This window comes from Vicugna pacos, chromosome 18, assembly GCF_048564905.1.
Source record: "Vicugna pacos chromosome 18, VicPac4, whole genome shotgun sequence".
NCBI lineage: Eukaryota > Metazoa > Chordata > Mammalia > Artiodactyla > Camelidae > Vicugna > Vicugna pacos.
The window spans coordinates 44,869,440-44,889,740 of record NC_133004.1 but is presented as its reverse complement, the minus strand read 5'-3'; the positions used below and the strand labels follow the sequence as shown (position 1 = coordinate 44,889,740).

General features: G+C 46.6%; 1 protein-coding gene across 5 annotated transcripts in view; it reads left to right on the top strand.

Moving 5' to 3' along the window:
- The window catches only part of SDK1 (sidekick cell adhesion molecule 1), a 719,511-nt gene that overhangs the window by 274,154 nt on the left and 425,056 nt on the right, over positions 1 to 20,301 (top strand). For 3 of the 5 annotated variants that reach the window (XM_072943395.1, XM_072943396.1, XM_072943400.1), the window contains 2 exons: positions 9,587 to 9,693; positions 11,763 to 11,910. In XM_072943395.1, the coding sequence (XP_072799496.1) occupies positions 9,587 to 9,693; positions 11,763 to 11,910 (255 nt within the window). Of the gene's footprint in view, positions 1 to 5,296; positions 5,365 to 8,615; positions 8,727 to 9,586; positions 9,694 to 11,762; positions 11,911 to 20,301 lie in introns of those variants that run through there. The other 2 variants (XM_072943399.1, XM_072943397.1) reach the window with 2 other exon arrangements.

Sequence of the window (20,301 nt, the reverse complement as noted above, 5' to 3'; positions counted from 1 at the left end):
ACACAGAGTAGAGTTAGAGTTTTCAAGATTTGTTAGAAAAGAGAAGCCAGTAGAGAGATGCTCTTCTCTGAAGCACCCTGGGCTCCGGCTCACCTGCCCAGGTGAGAAGGGCTTGGCGCGACTTCAGTGCAGATCCCAAGGAGGGGGGGTGGAAAGTTCTGTTATTTTCATCAGACCAGTGGTCTGTCTTGATGTAGGTGGAACATGCGCTACAGCAAAGTTTCTGCTTTGTGTTTTCTCATTCGTTCGGAAGACACTTTCATTAACGTTTGCAAAAAGATATTATTTGATATTCTAAATCCCCGGCCATTTTTATTACTTCAGTGTGTTTTGCTTGCTGGCTCGCGCCAGCCTCTTCTCTCCTTGTTTATTCATTTCTTCCGTGTACACATTAGATTTAAATGAACTGTATGCAGATATGTGATCAATACCTCCTCTTCTTTTTGTTGTTAATTCCTGTCCAGTTCTGTTTATTCTAATAGTAAATAACTTTCCATTCAGTAAAATGTAAAATAATTGGGGAAAAAAGCCACTTTCACTCCAGAGACATATTTCCTTTCTAAGTTTTTAATGTTTAATAATTAGTTTCCAAAACTTATAATACATCTATGTTGTTTTGATTAACTGTGTACTAATAATAATTACAATTGACATGTAATTCCAGAAGAAGAATTTTTAAGCTGTTGGAATCTTTTGCTCAAAGGAAATTCTTTTAAAATTGTTATTTTTTTTTTCCCAGAGAGGTATGTTGGGTGATAACTATCTTCCAGACATAAAAATATATTACATTAGAATCAAATTCTGTGGGGCAAATTGATTGAATATGCAGCTTCAAAGAGTGAAAAGGAACAATATGAAAGTTCCATCTGTCAGAGAGTTTACTTTTAAAAATATATAATGTGAATATCAAAATAACTATATTATTTTGATTCCATTGGATACATTTAAAACAGTGGTGTGACTGCCTCATTTTAAAATGCCAAAACATACACTATACCATTATTATATATGCGACTACTCAAGCTTATGATAGAACAATTTTGGTGTCAACTTAAAAATAAGCAAGGAGATGGGGCTCTTTTGCGTGGCTCTTTGCGCTGGTAGATTTCCCTGTTAACGCGACGCACCCTGGGTAATTCTCAGGAAGACAGAGCGTAGTTGGTTGTATTGAAGTGGGCTCGAGGAGGTGGTTTATCATAGACGGACCATGAAAATAAGGTAGACGCTCCACTACCATTTCACTAGAAACTCGTTAAGGAGAAATGGGTTATTCTGAAGCACGAATGGCCTGGGTTAGATGTGATAAATTATATTCCGTTCGCTGAAGGCTCCAGACAGTGAGATGGGTTATCAAGGGTCCATTGTATTTTGTCATCGTTTTTTTCAAGACATAAAACCTGTCTGAAAATCTCATGCTGTTTTTTCAAATTACTCTTTCATCTGCGTCCTTGCAATAAGTACCTTCAGCTGTCATATGTCAGCCTTCATGGGACTGCCGTCGGTCTCAGGCTGAAAACATGGACGCTTCATGAAAATGGTAGCTGTTTCCTCCCTGCAGCTGAGTGCCTGCTTCTCCCCTGCCCCACCCCCACCAGCCTTTGGTGTCAGTTATGAAAGTGCGAGCCCTAGAAAAAAGCAAATAGGATAAATTCAGCTTTTCCTTCTTTGACTAAAAAATAGCATTTCCTTTGCTGCCTGTGTTACAAACTGCACAGTGATTTTTGGTGAGTCTCGTCAAACATTATGCTTATAGCCATGTTGAGGCCCGGGTGGCCAGCTGGGAAGGTGACAGTGGTTCAGTAATATAAACAAAGCTGTGTAGGTGTCATGGGCAGATTTGTATCCTTTTTTTTTTTTTTTAAGAGAAACTACTTACTCTAAATTATTTTCTACTTTGGGATTAAAAATGTTTTATAATTATATTCGAAGTATGTATATCTAAGCCAGGAATTTCTAGGACTTCATTGTTACAACAGAAGGAACAATCGGACACTCTAAACTGCTGAAAATCTTATGATCTCCTTATGTGGTCTGTCTCTGTGGCTCAGTTTCTACTGCAGTATAAATAGTAGAAATTTGATGGGTGTTTATTCTTTTTATTTCAGTTTAAAAAAAGGAATAGTTAAGGGAAAAGTTACTTTTTCTTATGTCCTATAAAAAGACCAACATTCTACAGTATTAAAGTTTATTAAATGCCTGGGAATATAACCTTTATAAGAAACAAGCAGACCATGCATGAAGGAAAGTAGAAAACATCACTGAGAGGAATAAAGGAGAATTTAGACAGGAAATCTAAGCAACCATGAAACCAGGCAAAGTGTATGCAACAAGGTTTGTACGAGGCAGGACATCAGGCAGCAAAGGTGTGCTGGCTGAGAGATGGAGGCCAAGGAGGTGAGCCCTGTGACTGCCCGCTCACTGCCCTCAGAGCATTTCCAGGCTGCGGCACAGAGAGGGAGGGCACAGGTGGGACCTGGGGGAGCCCCGGAGCTGGAGAGGGCCAAGGGTTCAGGGAGACCAAGGGCCAGGTATTGGCGAGGAGAGAGCTGCAGAGAGAGAGCGTGGGGCTCTGCAGAGGCTCTCTTGGGAGTGCTTAGCAAGTTATGCATCAGTTCATTCACGTGAGGCTACCCAAGGCCAGAAAGAACTGCCCGAGAGGTGGCGGCACTAGACCCCCACACTCACCCGGGCTCAGCAGCCAAACTGAAAAACCTCGTAACCCATGAGGTTGTTGGGTACGGTGTACAGGCGTGTCTGGGGTCTGTAGTGGGGGCTTATTAACCCTGGGCCAAATATGACTCTGGTCCTGCCTCAGACATCTTAAAAGCAAGATTGGAGAAGATCAGAAACTATTTCCAAGTATCTTTGCAGCATCAGAGAACAAAGCTCAGGAACATTTATAGAAATATGGAAGTAATCCAGCACCGAACCGGGTAAAATTCACAATGTCTAGAATCTAATCAGAGATGAGCAGGCATATAAGGAGGCAGGAAAGCATGACCTATAATGGAGAGAAAAATCAACTAATAGAAACCAAACCAAAGCTGACACAGATGTTAGAATTAGCAGAGAAAGGCAATGAAACCTTGTAACTGTATCCCACGTGATCAAAGTTAGAGACGTGAAAGATACTGAAGGGCAGAAAGCAGACTTCTAAGGATGAAGCCTGTGATGTCTGAGATGAAAAGCACGTTGGATGGGACTCTAAGCAGGTTAGACATTGCAGAAGAGAACATTAGTAAACTTAAAGATACAGCAAATGAAAGGCAAACAGAAAAAAAAGAGGAAAGACCATTAGTGAACAACAGCACAGCTTCAGATGGCCTAACAAGTGGGTAGGTGGAATCCCAAAGGAGGCAGGGCTGGAGGAATATTTGAAGAAATATTGAGCAGTTTTCTCACTGATGAAAAAAGGACAAACCCGCCAACCTGAGAAGCTTGGCAGATCCCAGTGGTGCAGTTACTAGCCAGTGCAAGAAGAAAAGAAAGAAGGAATAAAAGGCATCTAGATGTAAGAGAAGATGTAACAATGTCTTCCATTGAAGGTGGCATGATTGTCTATGTAGAAAACATGGTATCTTTTAAAAAGCTGCTAAATTTGTGTATGTTTAGCAATGTGATAGGGTACAAGATAAACATACAAAAATCAGTTATATTTCTGTATACTAGGAAAGAATAAGCTGCAACTTATATTTACTTATATACAATTTATGTAACTATATGTGTGTGTAATTGTTTAAATAGCTTCAAAACTCAGAGATAATTCTGACACGGAATTTGTAATATTTTTACACTAAAAACTATAAAACAAAAACAAGCAAAAAACTAAAAAAGATTGCCTAAGAAAATAAAAGCAGACCTAAATGAATGGTCAGATATTCTGTGTTTAGATGTCTGCACACTCAGTATCACTGCCGCGTGGATCCCTCGGCCGTATCCTTTAGGCTTGAGACCCCAAGACAAAGCAGTTGCTTACACTTTGTCACTAAGCCATGGGTTCGACTCCTCTACGTGGTTTTTGTTTCGTCTTGTTTTTAATCTGCTGAGTCCCCTACTTGTCAAGAAGGAAAGTCTGTATAGCTGAGAACCCTTTTCTTAAGTGAAATGGAGCTGGCTGGTTTCATCGTCAGCCGGCCCGTGTGACTCCCACCTTGGTCTCCAGCCTTCCTGGCCTTCCTTAGGATTCTGCTCGCTGCCTCGCTCTCCATCGGTCCTGTCCTCTGGGAGCTCTGAGCTCACGACACCACCAGCAACAGGTTACGTTTCGGCTCGAATGAACTGGTCTTGCCCGTTTTGGCTACAGTAAGCAGAGTTCTTTATAGGCCCGAGCTGCTTACGGCTCAGGGTAGCTTTCTCTTCCTAGTGGCCAAGATCTGAATGGTTGGGACAAGGAGCGTGAAACTTAGAACTGAATTTTGGCCTTTCTTCTGTATCACATAGTTATATTTAGGAGCCCTGGAATTAGGAATTTCTCCTTCCTGAGGCGTCAGGTTCTTTTGTCTCTGTTTATAAGGAAGGGGGAAATAAACTGTGGAAGATAAAAGGGGATGGACTGTTCTCACCTCATTCCAAGTCAAAGTTTCCAGCACTGACTTCCAGGGCTTGTGTGGGAGGACTCCGTGGGATTGCGTTTGACTTTGATCTCTGGTGTTAGGACGGTGTGTCCCAATGCTTATATCCCTTCTACACAGTTGCAAGCTTTTTGTATTTGTATCTGAATTTAATTGACTATCTTTTTGACTCCATGTGGTTATAGCAGATATGATTGTTTCTGGAGAATTTCAGAAGGGGAATTAGCATTGAGCTTTTAAAAGTTCTTATTGGAGATGATTTGAATTTAGAGAATTAATTTCCATGTGATTCATTTGTCTAGGAATGATTGTGGAATCTAAGTGAAGAACTTTAGGCAGAATGACCAAACAATTTTGCAATGTAATTGCCGACAAATGCTTCCGTATGAGACAAGTGAAAGCTTTTTAATTTGTTTCTAATTCATTTATGCTAATATTATAATTCTGAATAGTTTAGGCCCTCTTTCCATTGTGTTTTGGTGTGGATAATTTTAACTGCGTGGAAACTAACATTTCCCCTGATACTTTGACCCTTCACAGAATGGTCCTAAACGTTTTTTTAATGTCTCTAGAGAACCTGGCAATATAAGGAATTAAGTAACAGAGATGGAATAAAGGATTTTTACCTCTAAAAAATCAACGTCTTTCCCAAGGATTTTCTGCAGCTCCGTTCTCACTGACTGGAGAGAGCATTTTCCCCTGATGACAGATCTAGCAGACTAGTTCCAGTCGTGACCTCACGTTTCCTGAATTGTGAATTTCTCCTATTCTGCCCCTGACTTGATAATAGAAGGTAGGAACGAATTAAGACTGAATGACCCCAAACATTGTTCGTGCTGGAGAAAATCGTTTAAACCACAATCCCTGAAGGGTCTTAGGAACACTTCAGTGGCAACTCTTGAGATTCTGGATCGACTTTTGTGACTAGGAGTGAAGATAAAATTTAAAAGTGGTTACTCATGGTATGTGGATAGCAGCCTCCACTTGATCCCTGGGGGCCTTGTAGCCCCCAGGTTTATATCCCCAGACACCTGTGACAGGTGCCACAGGTGCTGAGTCCACTCCCAGCAGGAGCCTGCTTATTGTCTCTTTCAATCTAATATACATTTTTTAGGCAAATAAAATACAGATTAAAGAACTTTTGCAAATACGATGTTCCCATCGTCTAACTTCCGTGTTTATCACATTGTTTTCTTTAACTTCATGCTAACTACTTTAACTCTTTTGAAAGGATTCAAAACATAGCCCTCAGCCCACCCAGCGTCTAGAAGCTGTTAGTGAGCTGGACACACCTTCAGAATGTTGTGCCTGTCTCTTTCTTAGCACGTTTCAGTCTACATCTTTTCATGTCACTCTCTGCTTGAGAAAACTGCCGGCTGTGGACACATACGCTTTTGATTGTTGGCCACATTTTAAATTTCATATAGGAAATTTGTAACAATAAAACTGAAGATACAATTATTTATAACTGGTTTTCAAAAAAAAGAATTGAAGTAGTTACCAGAAGGATATGAACAGCTTAATTTTGTATTTTTTAACTCTTTTTTCACTTTAAAGATATGAGTGGGCTTTGGGCCGAGATATGACAGTGTATTATAGAAAACAGGTATTTTTATACCCGCAAACAAAATGAAACTTGTGGGGAATTGCCTTACCTGGAGTAACACAAAATGAAGACGCCCACTAAACAAAAAATGCTTATATCTCATTTTAGTGGGTGTGAAAATTCTTTCTCCTGACTTGAGCTATGTTCCTGGCCCTCCTCCCCTCGAGGGAGAGGCTCCCCTTCTGGACTGAGGATGTGGTCTCGTCATCCTGAGCCACGGCAGGTGTCTGCAGACCTGCGTGCTCAGCCACGCGTCTCAGTCTTGTTGAGAAGAACTGCCTGACAGTAACTGTTCTAAAACCAGGTGCTATTTTGTCAGACGCTTTCTAAAACTTCCGTGGCTCACATCTGGAATGCTCCTTAGAGGAGGTTAGTTAGTCTCAGTTTGGGGTACTATTTATCATCCAGTGATTCTTAGAGGTTAACCAGGAGGCCATGATTTTTTTTTAAAACAAGATGATTCAGTGAGGCATGATTTAGGTTCTTCTGTGACCATGGTGAGTACCTAGTAACTTCAGAAGTTTTTTTCAACCAAAATTGTTTTGACTATGTTCCGGGGAGTTCTAGGACAAACTAAACAAACCGTCTCTTCTGGAAACAAAAAAGGGAGTTGTTGCCTGGACACTGGGTTCCTCCTAAATCACTGGGCTGACTGGACGGTGGGCAGGAACAGGGGGAGCTGAGCCCACCAGAGCTAGATCAGCCCTGATCAGTCCAGGAGCCCCAGGAGGTTCTGCTGCTGGTACCACTGGACCCTGGGTGCCGCTGCCTGAGCCACTGCCGCGTTCCCCTGAGCCAGGGCTCCCTGGGCCCCACCATCCCTGCTGTTGGACAGACTCTCCTGTGCATTACCAGCCCCAGGTCCCCAAATCCAGTGTGTGTGTCCGTGGTCACGGAGTGCCTCGTACCTGTGCCCTGGGGATGCAGGGGTCCTCCGCCTCCACCAACACTCGTAGTGGAGAGTTCTCGGCACGTGGTGGAGACCCCAGGCAGGCTGACGATGTCAGGTGTCCTCTCCGTGCACAGCTGCTCAAGCAGGTGTCTGTGGGCTGAAGTGGGCAGAAAGCTGCTTCCCAGACACGTTCTGGGGTCGCTCCCATGGCCCCTTCCGAGTGGCAGGTCAGGAGAGGATTTCTTCTACGTAGCAGAAATGGACGTTTAAACTGTTGGTTTTGTTGTGATTTTGTGTTCTGTTTTCTTGAATTTGCTATTCCTGATGATGAACTAGCTCTGGAAAACGTCCTGTTGGTCTGTCTTGATACAGTGAATTCAAACATTCCCTGCTGTGCTTATTTGAAATAGGAGCAGGCATTTTCTATATTTTAGTGGCATATGGTGCTAAGATTTTTATCATACTCTCTTACAAAGAGCCAGGAAACTTTCTCTGCTTAAAAATATGTGTTTATAAACAATCGGCTTGTAGTGAATATTCCCATCTGTTGGGTGAATATAATTTGTGTAGGAATTCCTGCGATAGGTGGAGTACTTTGCAGCTTTCGTGTGTGTGTTCTCCCTGGTGAGACGTTAGACTACGGAGACAGTGCCGGGCAGCATAGGCCTGATCTTCAGCTTTGTTTGTTTCTCCCTGTTGAGAGCAGAGCCGTTTTGTTAGAAGTGCGCGGGATTACCGTAGAAATGCGTAAGAATTTAAAATCTGTTCAGGGCACTGCAAGAACAGACAAACGGAACGAAGAGCAGTCACATAACTATCGTCATGGTGCAGTGATGAAACTGTGCCTGTAGTTTGTCAGATATGTGTTCCAGTAACTTGTGTTATTTCTTTTCCAAAAACTTTTGTTGACTTTGTTTTAACCTAGTCTCAAAACTCCTCCTCATTATCATCACAGTATATAATAATCAAAGCTGCTCATCCTTCTAGTCTTGATTGGTAATTTAAATAAATGGCATTGACTCTGTGTTTTCAGTTTAGTATTGTTCTGATTGTCTCTACCAATTAATGTTTTTGTTTGAGATGAGCCATTCCTCAGAATAGAATACAATTTTGAAGAATGAAACTCAGCAGTATTTTTTTCAGAAAACATTTTATTAATCTTGCCGTAGGATCTCAAGATGGTTATCAGATTATTATTTGCTGAATATTGAATGACCTGTATTCTCCAAATGTTTTATTCATTTAAAATGTTTATGCCGATGAGCTCCTTTTTCTGGTTGACCTATTGGATATACTTAAGTTAAAAGATGAGCAATTAGTTGAATGTAAGTGATTTCCAGGTACGCCTGGGAGCTGAGCAAATACAGCACACCACACTTGGGGCCTTTTGCTTGATTTTGTTTTAAGTCTCTCTGGTTATACTTTATAAGAGGAAGTATTTTTAAATTGAAGATATCTGACACCAGAGCACACTCTTCATAAAGGATAGCATCACTATGTTTTCTCTTTTTCAGAAGACAGTTATGGTTCTTTTATTCTTTCTTAGGATAGACAGCCTCCCATGTGTGAACAGTATCCAGGACTCAAGCTTTATTCCTGATTTTTGAAGAACATTGTCTAGAAACCAATTAATGTGCTCTCCTAAGCAGTGTCGAAGGTTTGAACTCCAGAGCTGTGGGACTTGCTTCAAGGGGTCCTTGCTTGTATCTCCTGATTGTTTATGGGTTTAAAAACATCCTGCATTATAAAACTAACAGGAAGCCTAAACCAGCGCTTTTATGGGAACTGTGTCTTCTAACTACCCCTTTTTTCCCCTATAAAGTTTTACTGAAGTTTTTTAGAAAGGCATTAATTTGAGGAATGGTTACTTATGGTCACAGGAAAATGGCAAGTACAAATGAAATGACCTTTCAGTCATTCAGAAAAGTTTGTAAAGTTAATGTCAGGCCATACGTGGAGTAGGATGGGAAAGCACGTGGGCTGTTTTGGGCGCTGCCTGTGCCCTGCTGTGGGTGGAGAGGGGAGCTGTGCTGGGCAGTTGCTGCTTGCTCTGCCTTAGCGTCCTGTGTCTTGTCCTGCATTGTTGGCACTTTTATGCACAGTGGCACAACATAGTATGTGAAGGTTGCTTCCAGTTCTAGAAATAATTTTTAGAAAATTATGAGAGGTAGAATTATAAAAAAAAATTGAAAGATCTAATTTTTAAGAGTAACGACTTTTAGCTATTTAACATTTCTCATCCATTCAAGCAGTCATAAGTGACACCTGCTCCGTGCCTGACACAGTGGTACAGTGATGAACAAGGCAGGTCCAGGACCTAGCTTCACGTCATATTTGCAGCCTTGTTGGAGAGACAGACAGCAGTTAATAAATTGCAGTTGCAGTAATTGTGTTGGTCAGGGAAGGGCCACATAGATACTGATTACCGAAAATAAAATATTTGTTGAGCACCTACTGGCGAGATGCCAGCGCTGTCCAGATACGGAACCATTAACACTGCTTTTTGGTGTTTGGCAGGTATATTATTCCGTCTTTACAGAGGCTGGATGCTGGGTTTTACCGCTGTGTGGTTCGGAACAGAATGGGAGCGCTCTTACAAAGAAGATCAGAAGTTCACGTCGCATGTACGTGCACACTGGAGAACTCTGCAAGCGTTAAGTAGCACGGCGGCGTCTGTGGGTGCTGGCCAGTCGCCTTCCCCGTGGTGGGGACTGAGTTTCTGTCTCGGGTTCTACTGGGGTTAGGATAATCGCTAAAACTGATCGGAAGATAAGTAAACAGTCCATGTCCAGTGAAGATGAGGTAAAGGCCGCTGCTCCCAGTCCAGTGGATCCAGGGCCCTGTAAGGCACTGTGAGGATAAAAAAAAGTGGACAGGATGCCTTCTGGCTTAGGAATTGGCTGCTCTTAGCTTTTATTTTTTTTCCGAATGTTTTTAAAATGAAAAATTAAGCCCAACTAGGTAAATCAGTTCACAATCCGTTACTCCCAGTTTTGCCTAGAAAGCCTTGCGCTGCGCAGCAGAAGTGCGCGGACAGCGGCAGCCGCGCTGTCGGGCCGAGTCAGCGCTCCGCTCCGGGCCGGCGGTGGAGGGCGAAGCTCTGCACGGTGGCCGGGGGGCTCTCGGCGGGCGGGGGCTTGGGCCTGCCGGCGCTCTGTGGCGCGCGGGAGGGCAGGGGCCGGCCCGCAGGGCGCTCGGTGCCTGGGCAGCCCGGAGTCCCTGCCGGCGGGGCCCGCCGGCGCGGCCTGTGGGCTTCGTTACGTTGGGAAGCCGCCAGCAAAGCGGCTCTTCACTTAGAAGAAAGTGAGACGCGGTAGGAAAGGTTGAATCACACATGGCTCTGTCGCAGTGGATTTCGGGGGGCTCTAAAGAGCTCCGAAAGTGGGCCGCGCCCACAGCGGTGACAGTGCTTTCCCCGGGCTGCGTCTGACCCCAGCTGAGGCCGCTGCGGCAGCGAAGCAGCCCCGGGCGGGCGCGGAGGCGCGGGCTGAATCACCAGGAAGGCGTAGCTTTCTGAAGGGCGGTGGTGAGGTCGCTCAGCCGAACTTGCCTGCAGAGGAATTCAGAAGTTTCATTCAGCTGAGTAATTGAAAACATAACTCACAAATGAAAAATTACGGTCAATACCCCAAACATTTGAATACACTTAGGCTTTATTACAATGCATTAAATTCTAGTTTTTAAAACTTGGGCTTTGTCGTCCTTCATTACGCTTTCCTTGTTCCATCCTTTATCTCTAGTGCTAGGTTTTCCTCTCTCTCTTCTCCTCCTTGGTAACAGATTCCCCTTAATTTAAAATAGCCATGAACGTTTTCCTAATCTGTTTCATTTGTTTGTTTCATCTTTTTCCTAGAATATTAAACGCTGCTTGTAACATAGGAAATAATTTCTTTTGAATCACAAATCCATTGATAATAGAGATCTTTTATGGACTATTCCAAATTTACCTGAATTCAGACAAAAATACAGCACATATGCCACATTGGTGTGTGTATGCATGTATCTGTACCTGGTCATAATGTGAAAATTTTCCAGAAATTTCACACAGTACTAATTTTTAAATTGGCCACTTATACCCACACTCTGATGGCTGGGTTTTCCCCTGCGATCCCAGTTTTTGAATGTTGTAAACCGGTAGCACAAAGACTGGGAGAAACCTACCTGCCCCAAGTTAAGTCAGTAGTGTGGGGTTTGGAGAACCCTCTGAAAACGAATCAATGGTTAAAAAGTATTTCTCCCAGAAGATCTCTTGGGGTCGTTCACCCCAGAAACGAGGAGAAGGAGGCGCTGAGCAGGACAGCGGTGCCTGGGTGGCAGCCTCTGAGGAGGGCAGCCTCTGAAAACGTTGTTACCACTTCTGAGAATGCTTCCTGTGGCGTGAGGATGCTTTTCAGCAATTTTCGTCACTGTTAGAATCAGTTGCAAACGTTTCACTGTATTGTTGCAGCAACACAGAGCCCAGGAGGTTCTGCTGAGTCACACGTGTGGGGGCCACTTTGGGGGCACGTGGCTCTGCCTCGCGTCCACCCCCCCCCAGCCGCCCTCACCAGCACTGTCGCTCGTCCCTCGTCCCGCTGCTTAATTACAGCAACAGCGGTGACTGTGCAGTAACATGCAGTTGTTTCCATCCTTGATCTCCCTCCCCCTCAAAAAGAGTTTTCTAGAACTTTAAAGGTCTGATTTTTCTCTGCAGATATGGGGAATTTCAAGGATACAGACCAGAGAAAAATGGTCTCACAAGGACAGGCAGCCGTTCTCAACCTCCTGCCCCTCGCCAGCTGCCCCAGGCCTCAAGTGACTTGGTTCCGAGAAGGACACAAGATTATCCCAAGCAACCGAATGTAAGTTGCTCCCTGCATTTACATTTAATACACAACTCACTGTGCTTGTTGACACCATTTACATGTTAAGCATATCAATTAAGCTTTGGAAAGAATGACCGAGCCTGGGAGACCTACCCCAATCCTTAGTAAAAGGCTATTTTCAGACTGGCTTGGAAACTTTTAAGCCCTTTAAGAAAATCGCCATGTAATGTTGCTATTCAGTTTGCTGCAGGCCCAACTAAGGCGCCCTCGCTCGTGCCGGCGCGGTCTTTTCCTCCTCCGAGCGCGCTTTCTGGGAGGCCGCTGTCATCCTGAGCTGGGTTAGCGCCATGCGCTAGTTTAATGAGCGCTGGTATTTACTTGCAGGGCTGTGGGTTCTTCCCTCTCTTTACTGAGCCGTGTTCGATACTTTCTTTGACAATAAAGCAGTGATGACTGCTTGCTTCTCTCTATCCTCTTACCCCACCGTGACAGTTTCATTTCCCTTCGTCTAATTAGTGGCTCGCCCACCTAGAGCAGAGTAGTCGCTTCGTGATTAGTTAAGCATTATTTCAAGGTGTTCTTGCCTGTGTCACATTCAAGGTATTATCTAAGGCCAAACGGTTTCTTCTTTTGGAGCTCTAAGTGATTGAAAAGAACATTTGATACATATTTCATAAGCGGACATTTTGCAATGTAATTTAAAGACAGTATGCCAGATGTAAAGGGTTCCAGGTTGGACATTGCTGAAAGAACCGTGAAATGCTGCAAGCTTGGGCAGAAAGTCAGATGCTTATGCCATCAGACAGTTGCACTCAGAAAAATATTCGTGAAGAGAAAATGCTTTTGTTTTTGCTTTTTTCCCAAAAAAGATATGTGTAAGAATTTGCTGAATAGATTTTCAATGTACTTTCTCCCTGGCCTGAGCATCTATGCGGTTCCCTCTCTAAGCCCAATATGCCCACGTGTTCACTCAGGCATCCGAACCCTGCTTGAGCCAAGACGATTCTTAAGCTTATTTAGCAGGCGTTTCTACTTTGGTTATTGGAAACAGGAAAAGTATTGAAACATATAAACGCCATGTTTTAAAAATCTAACGAAAATACCAGTTACCTTCGAAAATGGGATGACTTCTATCCTTTTTCTTTATTTTATTAAAAGTTTCTGAGGTATCCACCTTTACATTGATTCCAATTACAGCAGATGCCTCTGGGGTTGGGGTGAGACAAAGATGAGGGATCAGTTTCTCGTTCTCATCGAAGACAGTTAGGCTGAAAGAAAAGGCAGCTGAGATGGGTTCTTGTGAAATATTCTGGAGGGCCTAGTGTCAGCCCCGGGCGGCTGGGCAGCGTCAGGCTGAATTCGGGGGAAGAGTCACTCCTGGGGGCGGGGGGTGGGCTGACTTAGGGCTTCTCTCAAACCCTGGAGTTTCTAATCAGTGTCAGTGTGGAAGAATTACTTTAACTCAGCAACAGATAACTATGTAGTAATTCACTTGTTGACTTGTAGTCTAGCTATATTCGTTAGGCAACATTTATTCAAGATGTTACAAAAGGATACAGACTGAAATAACAACTCTTAATTTTGCAAGCTTTGCGTTTTTTATTGGCAGATGCTTGCTGAAGACTGTTGACTTCCTGGTGAGCTAGTAACGCGGAGGGGCCGGCAGCGCTTTCCCTCAGCGTCGCACCACACAAGTGGGCCGCTTGCGGCGTGAAGCTACTGCGTTGATGGATCTCCAATCTCAGTAGAATAATATGCCGGTATAGGCTCTTTTAAGGGTTGAGATGAGGCTGCTTATGGATATTTACACGTTTTCAAGGCCCTTTAGTTTCATATTTTCCACCTCATCATCACCCCCACGTCTATTAAGTACCTGCCATGCAAAGTATCATAAATCAGGACTCACGTAGTTTTCTCAAGTTTATACATAAGTCAAAGGTACACTCCTTTCCACTTCTAAAAGTTCAGCGTTGGACCTCAGATAGGGGACGTTTATGCGTTGCCCCCTCCCAGGCGGCTGGCAGACAAAAGTCGGACAGCGTTGGAGCACCTGCACCAGCAGAGGGATCATGTACAAGTGGAACGTCTGACTCAGCGTTCCACACCTGTTGAAACAGGTCAAGCCTCGCCACCTGCTGTTAACCTGGCGCTCTGAGGTCGGTCCCCTAACACAGGGGAGAGATGGAACTTGTCTTCGGGAGGGGGAACCTCATCTTGCCATCCCAACTCCCCTGTTTTTAAATATTATCCCATAACCTTAAAAATGTGACCTTTAGGCTCACAATTAAATGATTTTTTTTTCATTTTCAAGGAAACATTAAGTCTAATGTTCCTCAACTTGAGAAATTGGCTGAACAGCCTATTAACAATTGTAACTCCAGCTATGACTTCCTGAGCACCACTTTAAACACATCTCCTCTAACCCTCACAGTCGCCTTCCAAGGCAGGTGTAATTAGCCATCAGAATGAGGATCGGAGGCGTTAAGTGACCCAGCCAGGGGCAAACAGCTGGCAGGCGGCCGAGCTGGGACTCAGACTGGGTCTGCCTGACTCTAAATCGCATGCTCTCCTCCGCATCCGGCTAATTCTTCTCTTCACTTTGTTTTGGGGAAACTTCTTCGTGCTTTTGATTTATTTTTTCCTTACACTACTTTCATCTTTCTTCTCCTTTTGGGGGCACCAGCTTTCAATCTGAAACACTATAGGTCAGCCTGGATTTGCCACGAGCCACATTCTTGCAGAGACACACGCCTGCGTCAGCGCCGAGCACGCCTGTGTGCGCCTTGTTTGTCCCTTCTGTGCTCACCCCTAACTCCAGGAGTTGTTGACAAAGGGAGGGCAGTGTGACCTTCCAGTTAAGGCAGGACTTAATGGAAGTCCCAGGCCTGGTGGGAGGAGGACACGGAGATGATCCCTGCATGGCGATCACAGGTGCCTTAGCGCGGGGCGAGGGGCAACAATGGGTGTGGGGGAGACGACCATGCTCAGAACCCGCCCCCGCCCCGACAGCCTCCGTTCCTGAGCTGCGTGTTGTTGGATGACGAATAGACTGTGTCGGGAAGACAGCTGAACTCTGTCATTCCCAGGAAGGGAGTTGAAGTGAACGTCCCAGTGGTGGTCCCGAGCTGCTCCACATTCGCGAGGGAGAGGCTGAGTGGAACCCTGGCAGAGCTCTGACTGCAGCTTGGGCGCCTGCCTCAGTCACCCACGAAGCCTTTGTGGAGGGCACGCTGTGTGCAGATGCCGTCCTAGGTGGTGAACCAAGGATCCCTGTCCTCAGGGAACTGACATCCACCTGGAGGGAGGGAGGCGCCGGCCTGGCGTGCGGCGGTGCCGGCGGAGGCTGCGGGGCGGGGGCAGGAGGGCAGCGGGGCGCAGTAGGGAGGGGCGGCTATTTTAGACATGGAGCCCACGCAGACCGCTCGGACACTAAACCTGCGTGGATCCAGGGAGCGGGGCGGGGCGGGGCGCACACTGGTGAGGAGGGCACGTGTGGACGCTCAAGGTGGGCACGTGCCTGTGGTGTCTGAGGAGCGGCACGGAGGCCAGTGGGGCCGCTGTGGACCAGGGAGGGGCAGGAGACGAGGGCGTCCAGGTCCCTGGGGCCAGATTCCTGGGAGCAGGTTACTTGGCCAGGGTGAGGACTTGGGCGTCCGCGCTGGGCACCGGAGCGGAGCAGCGCCCAGCCCCACTCAGGGCTCTCCGTGGAGGGCTGTGTTAACAGTCAACTGTAGGGCGACAGAATGGGAAACCAGGAGCCCGGTAGGGGCTGCTGCAAGGACTCGGGGGCTCAGATCGGGGTGCTGGGGGCCGGGGGAGAGACTGGCCGGATGCTGGTGCATTGTGGAAGCAGAAACAGTCAGTTTCCTGCTGGACTGGACGTGACGTGTGAGAGGAGAGAAGCACCGGTAATCCCAGGAGCTTGGGGCTGAGCGACTGGCGGGATGCAGTTACCGTCTCCTGAAATGGGGAGACGATGTGGGGGGCGTGGGGGGCGGTGGTGGTGTCTGAAGTTTGTTTGGGCATGTCAAGTGCGATATGCCAGGAGACGGCCGAGAGGATCCAGTTGTGGGACAGTTGTGTGTATGTCAGACTGAGTGCTAGCAGAGAGGTCGTGGTTAGACTCGGGGGCTGCTGCTGTGTTGGTATTTGCAGGTCTTCAAGCTCTGGTGGGACTGTCTGAGCTGGTAAGTGAGGCCCGGAGGGTTCCATTGTATCAGGGAGGAGGCCCGTGGCTGCACGTCACACGGGACAACTGTGGGTAGGCAGGAAGGGAATGTGTGAGAGTGTTTCGAGAATCGCAGAACCAAGCCAGGAGAAGGGGAGGACTGGGCGGTGACCAGGAAGCAGGCCAACACTTGCTAGCCTCCCGGGGCCGTCCAGGCCCTGAGTCCTGGGACTCTTGGATGTTAGGGGACGTGTGACATGGCAAAAGGGTGAAGTGGCAGGAGCAATAGAGAGCTAGTGAGGTGGGAAGGGGGCACAGGAGGAAGACAGAGTCTCAGGACTGGAGCAGGTGACTCTAGGGTCTGTACCCGTGACCCGCACGTGCCAGCCTCCCTTCAGACTTCGGCTGGTGGCCGTCACCACCGAGCGCCGTGACAGCAGGCCCCGCCTCCCAAGCAGCCCTCGCCGCCCCTGGGTACTGACCGTCGAAAGCGTCCTTGTTTCTGTAACTGCCTGGCCTGGTGCTGTGCAGAGCAGGCCCGCAGCACTGGAAGGGCTGAATGACGAACTGAGCGAGTGTGAAGAAAAGGTGTGTGACACCTGTAAGCTCCCCGCCAAGGAGGGGAAAAGGCGTGACGGGCCTCAGGAGAAAACGCCGCTGACGGACGAGAGATGCGTCTGAGACAGGCAGACGGCGCTGGAAGGAACTGAGAGTAAGTCGTCCTCAGAACTCTGAGTAGGTAACTACAGGTTTTATTTATCTGAGAAGATGGAAAAAATGCGTGTTTCTTTTTCTGGTTTGCTGAATCTGAGCAGTCGGTTTGCTGTCTTCGCACATCAAAGCTGGGAGTAGCCTTGTCTTGTAAGCATAGTCTAGTTTGATAGTAAAATTGTTCTGGGTTGTTTCAGTTAAGATGCATGTTCTTTGTTTCCTTTTATTTCTCAAAATATGAAACGTGAATGTTATGTCGTGCGGTGTTTCTCTTACCTCCAGGAGGTAATTTATGTCGGCAGTTATCAGATTAGGACGCAGAAACTTGTTCTGTGCAATGCCATTCTTCTGCTTAATTGCCGGTTTCTGTGCTCAAACGGCACCGTGCAGCCTACCTGACAGGAATGCGTGGGCGTGAGTGTGCTGGCCTGTGCTTCCCTGGGAAGGCGAGGTTTACAGATTAAACATTTCAAACCTCCAGCCAGCTTTGAGGGATGACTTGCCAGGAATGATCTGAATTGTGAAGTATGGGCAGTAAACAGCATGCCAGGTGACTAGAAACAGTCTGACTCGTAATTGTCCATGCTTAAATACCTGAACATCCATTACCGTATTACCAGTTCATTTCTACTGCTGCAAGAAAGATTTGTTTAAATGAGCACTTATATTGGAAGTCACAACCTAATGCTTGAAAGAAGGATGTCTGGTTGTAATAATATTTTTATAGTTAACTGGGCTTTCAAAACTATGCTTTTAAAATTTTTATATTATGTTTTATAGGCATTTTGTGACTGTTTATAGAGTATGTCTATACGTGTGAATTGAGCCATATTTGGTATAAGTGAGAAAGACTGGGATGTGTGGGCTCAGACCTGCTTCCACCGTTAATTCTGACCTTGGGCAGGATCACCCTGTGCTTTGCCTCCATTTCCTCCTGTCAGAATTGAGGAAGGTCAAGTGAATGGCCCCTGAGGTCCCTTCTGGTGTTCACACTCAGCGGTGCTCGGGAAGGTGCCCGTGGCCGTTCCTGCTGCCGCTCCCCCCTTCTTCCTTCGCGCACCGGGGGTACTTGGTGAGTGCCTATTCTGTGCCAAGCACTGTTTAGCTGCCAGGGTCAGAAAGGGAATGAGGCTTCAAAGCTCCTGCCCTCCCCACGTTATGGTCCAGTGTGGGATTCTTTCAGGGATGGTGAAAGCCACAAGGGAGAGGAGCGGGGAGGGAGACAGGAGAGGGCTGAGTGGGAGGTGGCCCTCGACCTCGAGGGGCCAGGGACAGCCCCTCTTTGCAGCTGATGTTTGAAAACCACTTTATTGGGTTGTGATTTAGGTGCAGCACAATGCACAGAGCACGCACACAGGTTGATGAACTTTAACAAGTGTGTTCACGGATGCCATTAGCACCCTAATCAAGCTCCCCGGTGCGGTTGTTACCCCGTGCCCTGCCCCACCCCCCCGCCCACTAGTCTAGTTTCTGCCACCGTAGGTTAGTTCACTTGTCCTAGAACCTTTTACAGAAGATGAAATCTTCTGTTCCTGCCCTCTTTCATTCAACACAATTCCTGTGATATGATCAAGGTGATATTTAATACCAAGAACTATTAATATTTTTGAGCAGGTGACACTGTTTTAAGTGTTTTCTCTATACCAATTCATTTAATGCTGCCAGCAGCCCAGCGAGTCTTGCTGTTACGACCCTCACTTTGCCGAGAGGCACAAGGACAGGAGGCGGGCGGCCAGTCAGCGTGAGCGCCTCTGGCCCCTGGGCCCGCCCTGCGCAGCGCTGCGCTCTCAGGCTGACGCCTGACAGGTGAGGAGCCAGTGCTGCCCAGCCCTGGGGGTGAGCATTCTGAGCAGCTGGGCCACGTCCACACAAAAGCAGGAAAGAGCTTGCTGTACTTGCTGGACTGAGGGCCTGTGGTGGTCAGGGCATGGGGGAAAGTGGCAGAAAGAGTGGAAAGAGAAGAAGCCTGCAAAGGAAACAGATCCTGGAGGTGCCAGAATCTGGAAAGAAATCTGGATTTTATTCCATATACAGTGGGATGTTTTGGAAGTGTTTGTGGTTTGTTTGTTTGGGTTGTTTTTATTTTTTGTTTGAAATTTTTTGCAATTGTCGTAAAATATGCGTAACATAGAATTTACCATCTTAACTATTTTTCAGTGTAATTAGTGCATTAAGTGCATTCACACTGTTGTGCAGCTGTCACCACCATTCATCTTAGCACTCCTTCACCTTGCCAAACTGAAACTCTGTCCCCACTAAATAATAACCCCCCACTGCCCCAGCCCCGGCACTCCTCTCCTGCTTTCGGTCCCTGTGAGTGTGAAGCTGGTAGGTCCCTCACATAAGTGGAATCACAGTATTTATTTGCCCCCCACTTTTAATTAAACAGCATTTTGAGTTCATTGTGGGTTCCCGTGCAGTTGTCAGGGAGGCAGCACGCCCTTTGCCCAGTTCCCCCACAGGCTGAGCGCTTGCAGGCCTGCAGCACAGCTCGCGGCCAGGACGTCCATGTTGACGCGTCGAAGCCCGGAGCACCTCCGTTCCCCCAGGACCCCTCACGTTGCCCATTTACTGCCACAGCACCTTCCTCAGCCCTCAGCCCCACCCAAAGCCCTGGCAGTCATAATCTGCTCTCCGTTTCTATGATGTTATCACTTGAGACAGTTCTGTAAGTGGAGCCATGCCGTCTTTAGCCTTTGAGGGTTGGCTTTTTCCACCCCGTGTGGTTCCCTGGCTTGCTCAGGTCGCGCTTCCCCCACTGTGTCGTGTCGTTGTCCGTGGTGCTGACGCACCACGGCTTGTGTCTCCGTCCACCTGTTGAAGGACATCTGGGTTGGGTCCAGTTTTCCACCCTGTTATTAAAGCTGTTGTAAACATCCATGTATGTGTTCTGTATGAACATGTCTTCATTTCTCTGGGATGGATGCCCACGAGAGCAGTGACTGGCTGTGTGGTAGTTGCATGTTTAGTTGTTTTAGGAAAATGCCAGGCTGTTTCCAGAGTGACTGCACCGTTTTATGTTCCTGCCAGCAGTGTGAGTGGCCCAGTTTCTCTGCTTCCTCACTAGCATTTGGTGTTGTCACTGTTTTTTATTTTAGCCATCCTGATGAGTGTGTAGTTATAACTCATTGTTTTTAATTTGCATTTCCCTAGTGGCTAATGATGTTGAACGTCTTTTAATGTGCTGATTTTAAAAAGGACCAAATAGGGAAAAGCTCAACTTCTTGAAGTGAAAAATACAATCATTTATTTAAAAAGTCCGTTGAATGGGTGAAGGAGCAGACAGTGTGCAGCTGAAGTGAGAAATATTGTTCTGGTGTGTCTGAGGAAATGCTCCGAATAAAGCACAGAGACAGAAGATGGAAAATACGGGGGGACAGGCAGGAGACAGGGGTGGCAGAGTGCCCAGCAGAAATCCCAGGAGAGCCCCAGCAAGAAGGAACAGAGAGGGCGGGGTCACGCTCACAGACGGAATTGTTGTGATGCTTCCTGCCAAGACGGGTCTGCAGAGCCACGGAGCAGAATGAGCTGCAAGTAGGAGAAATAAA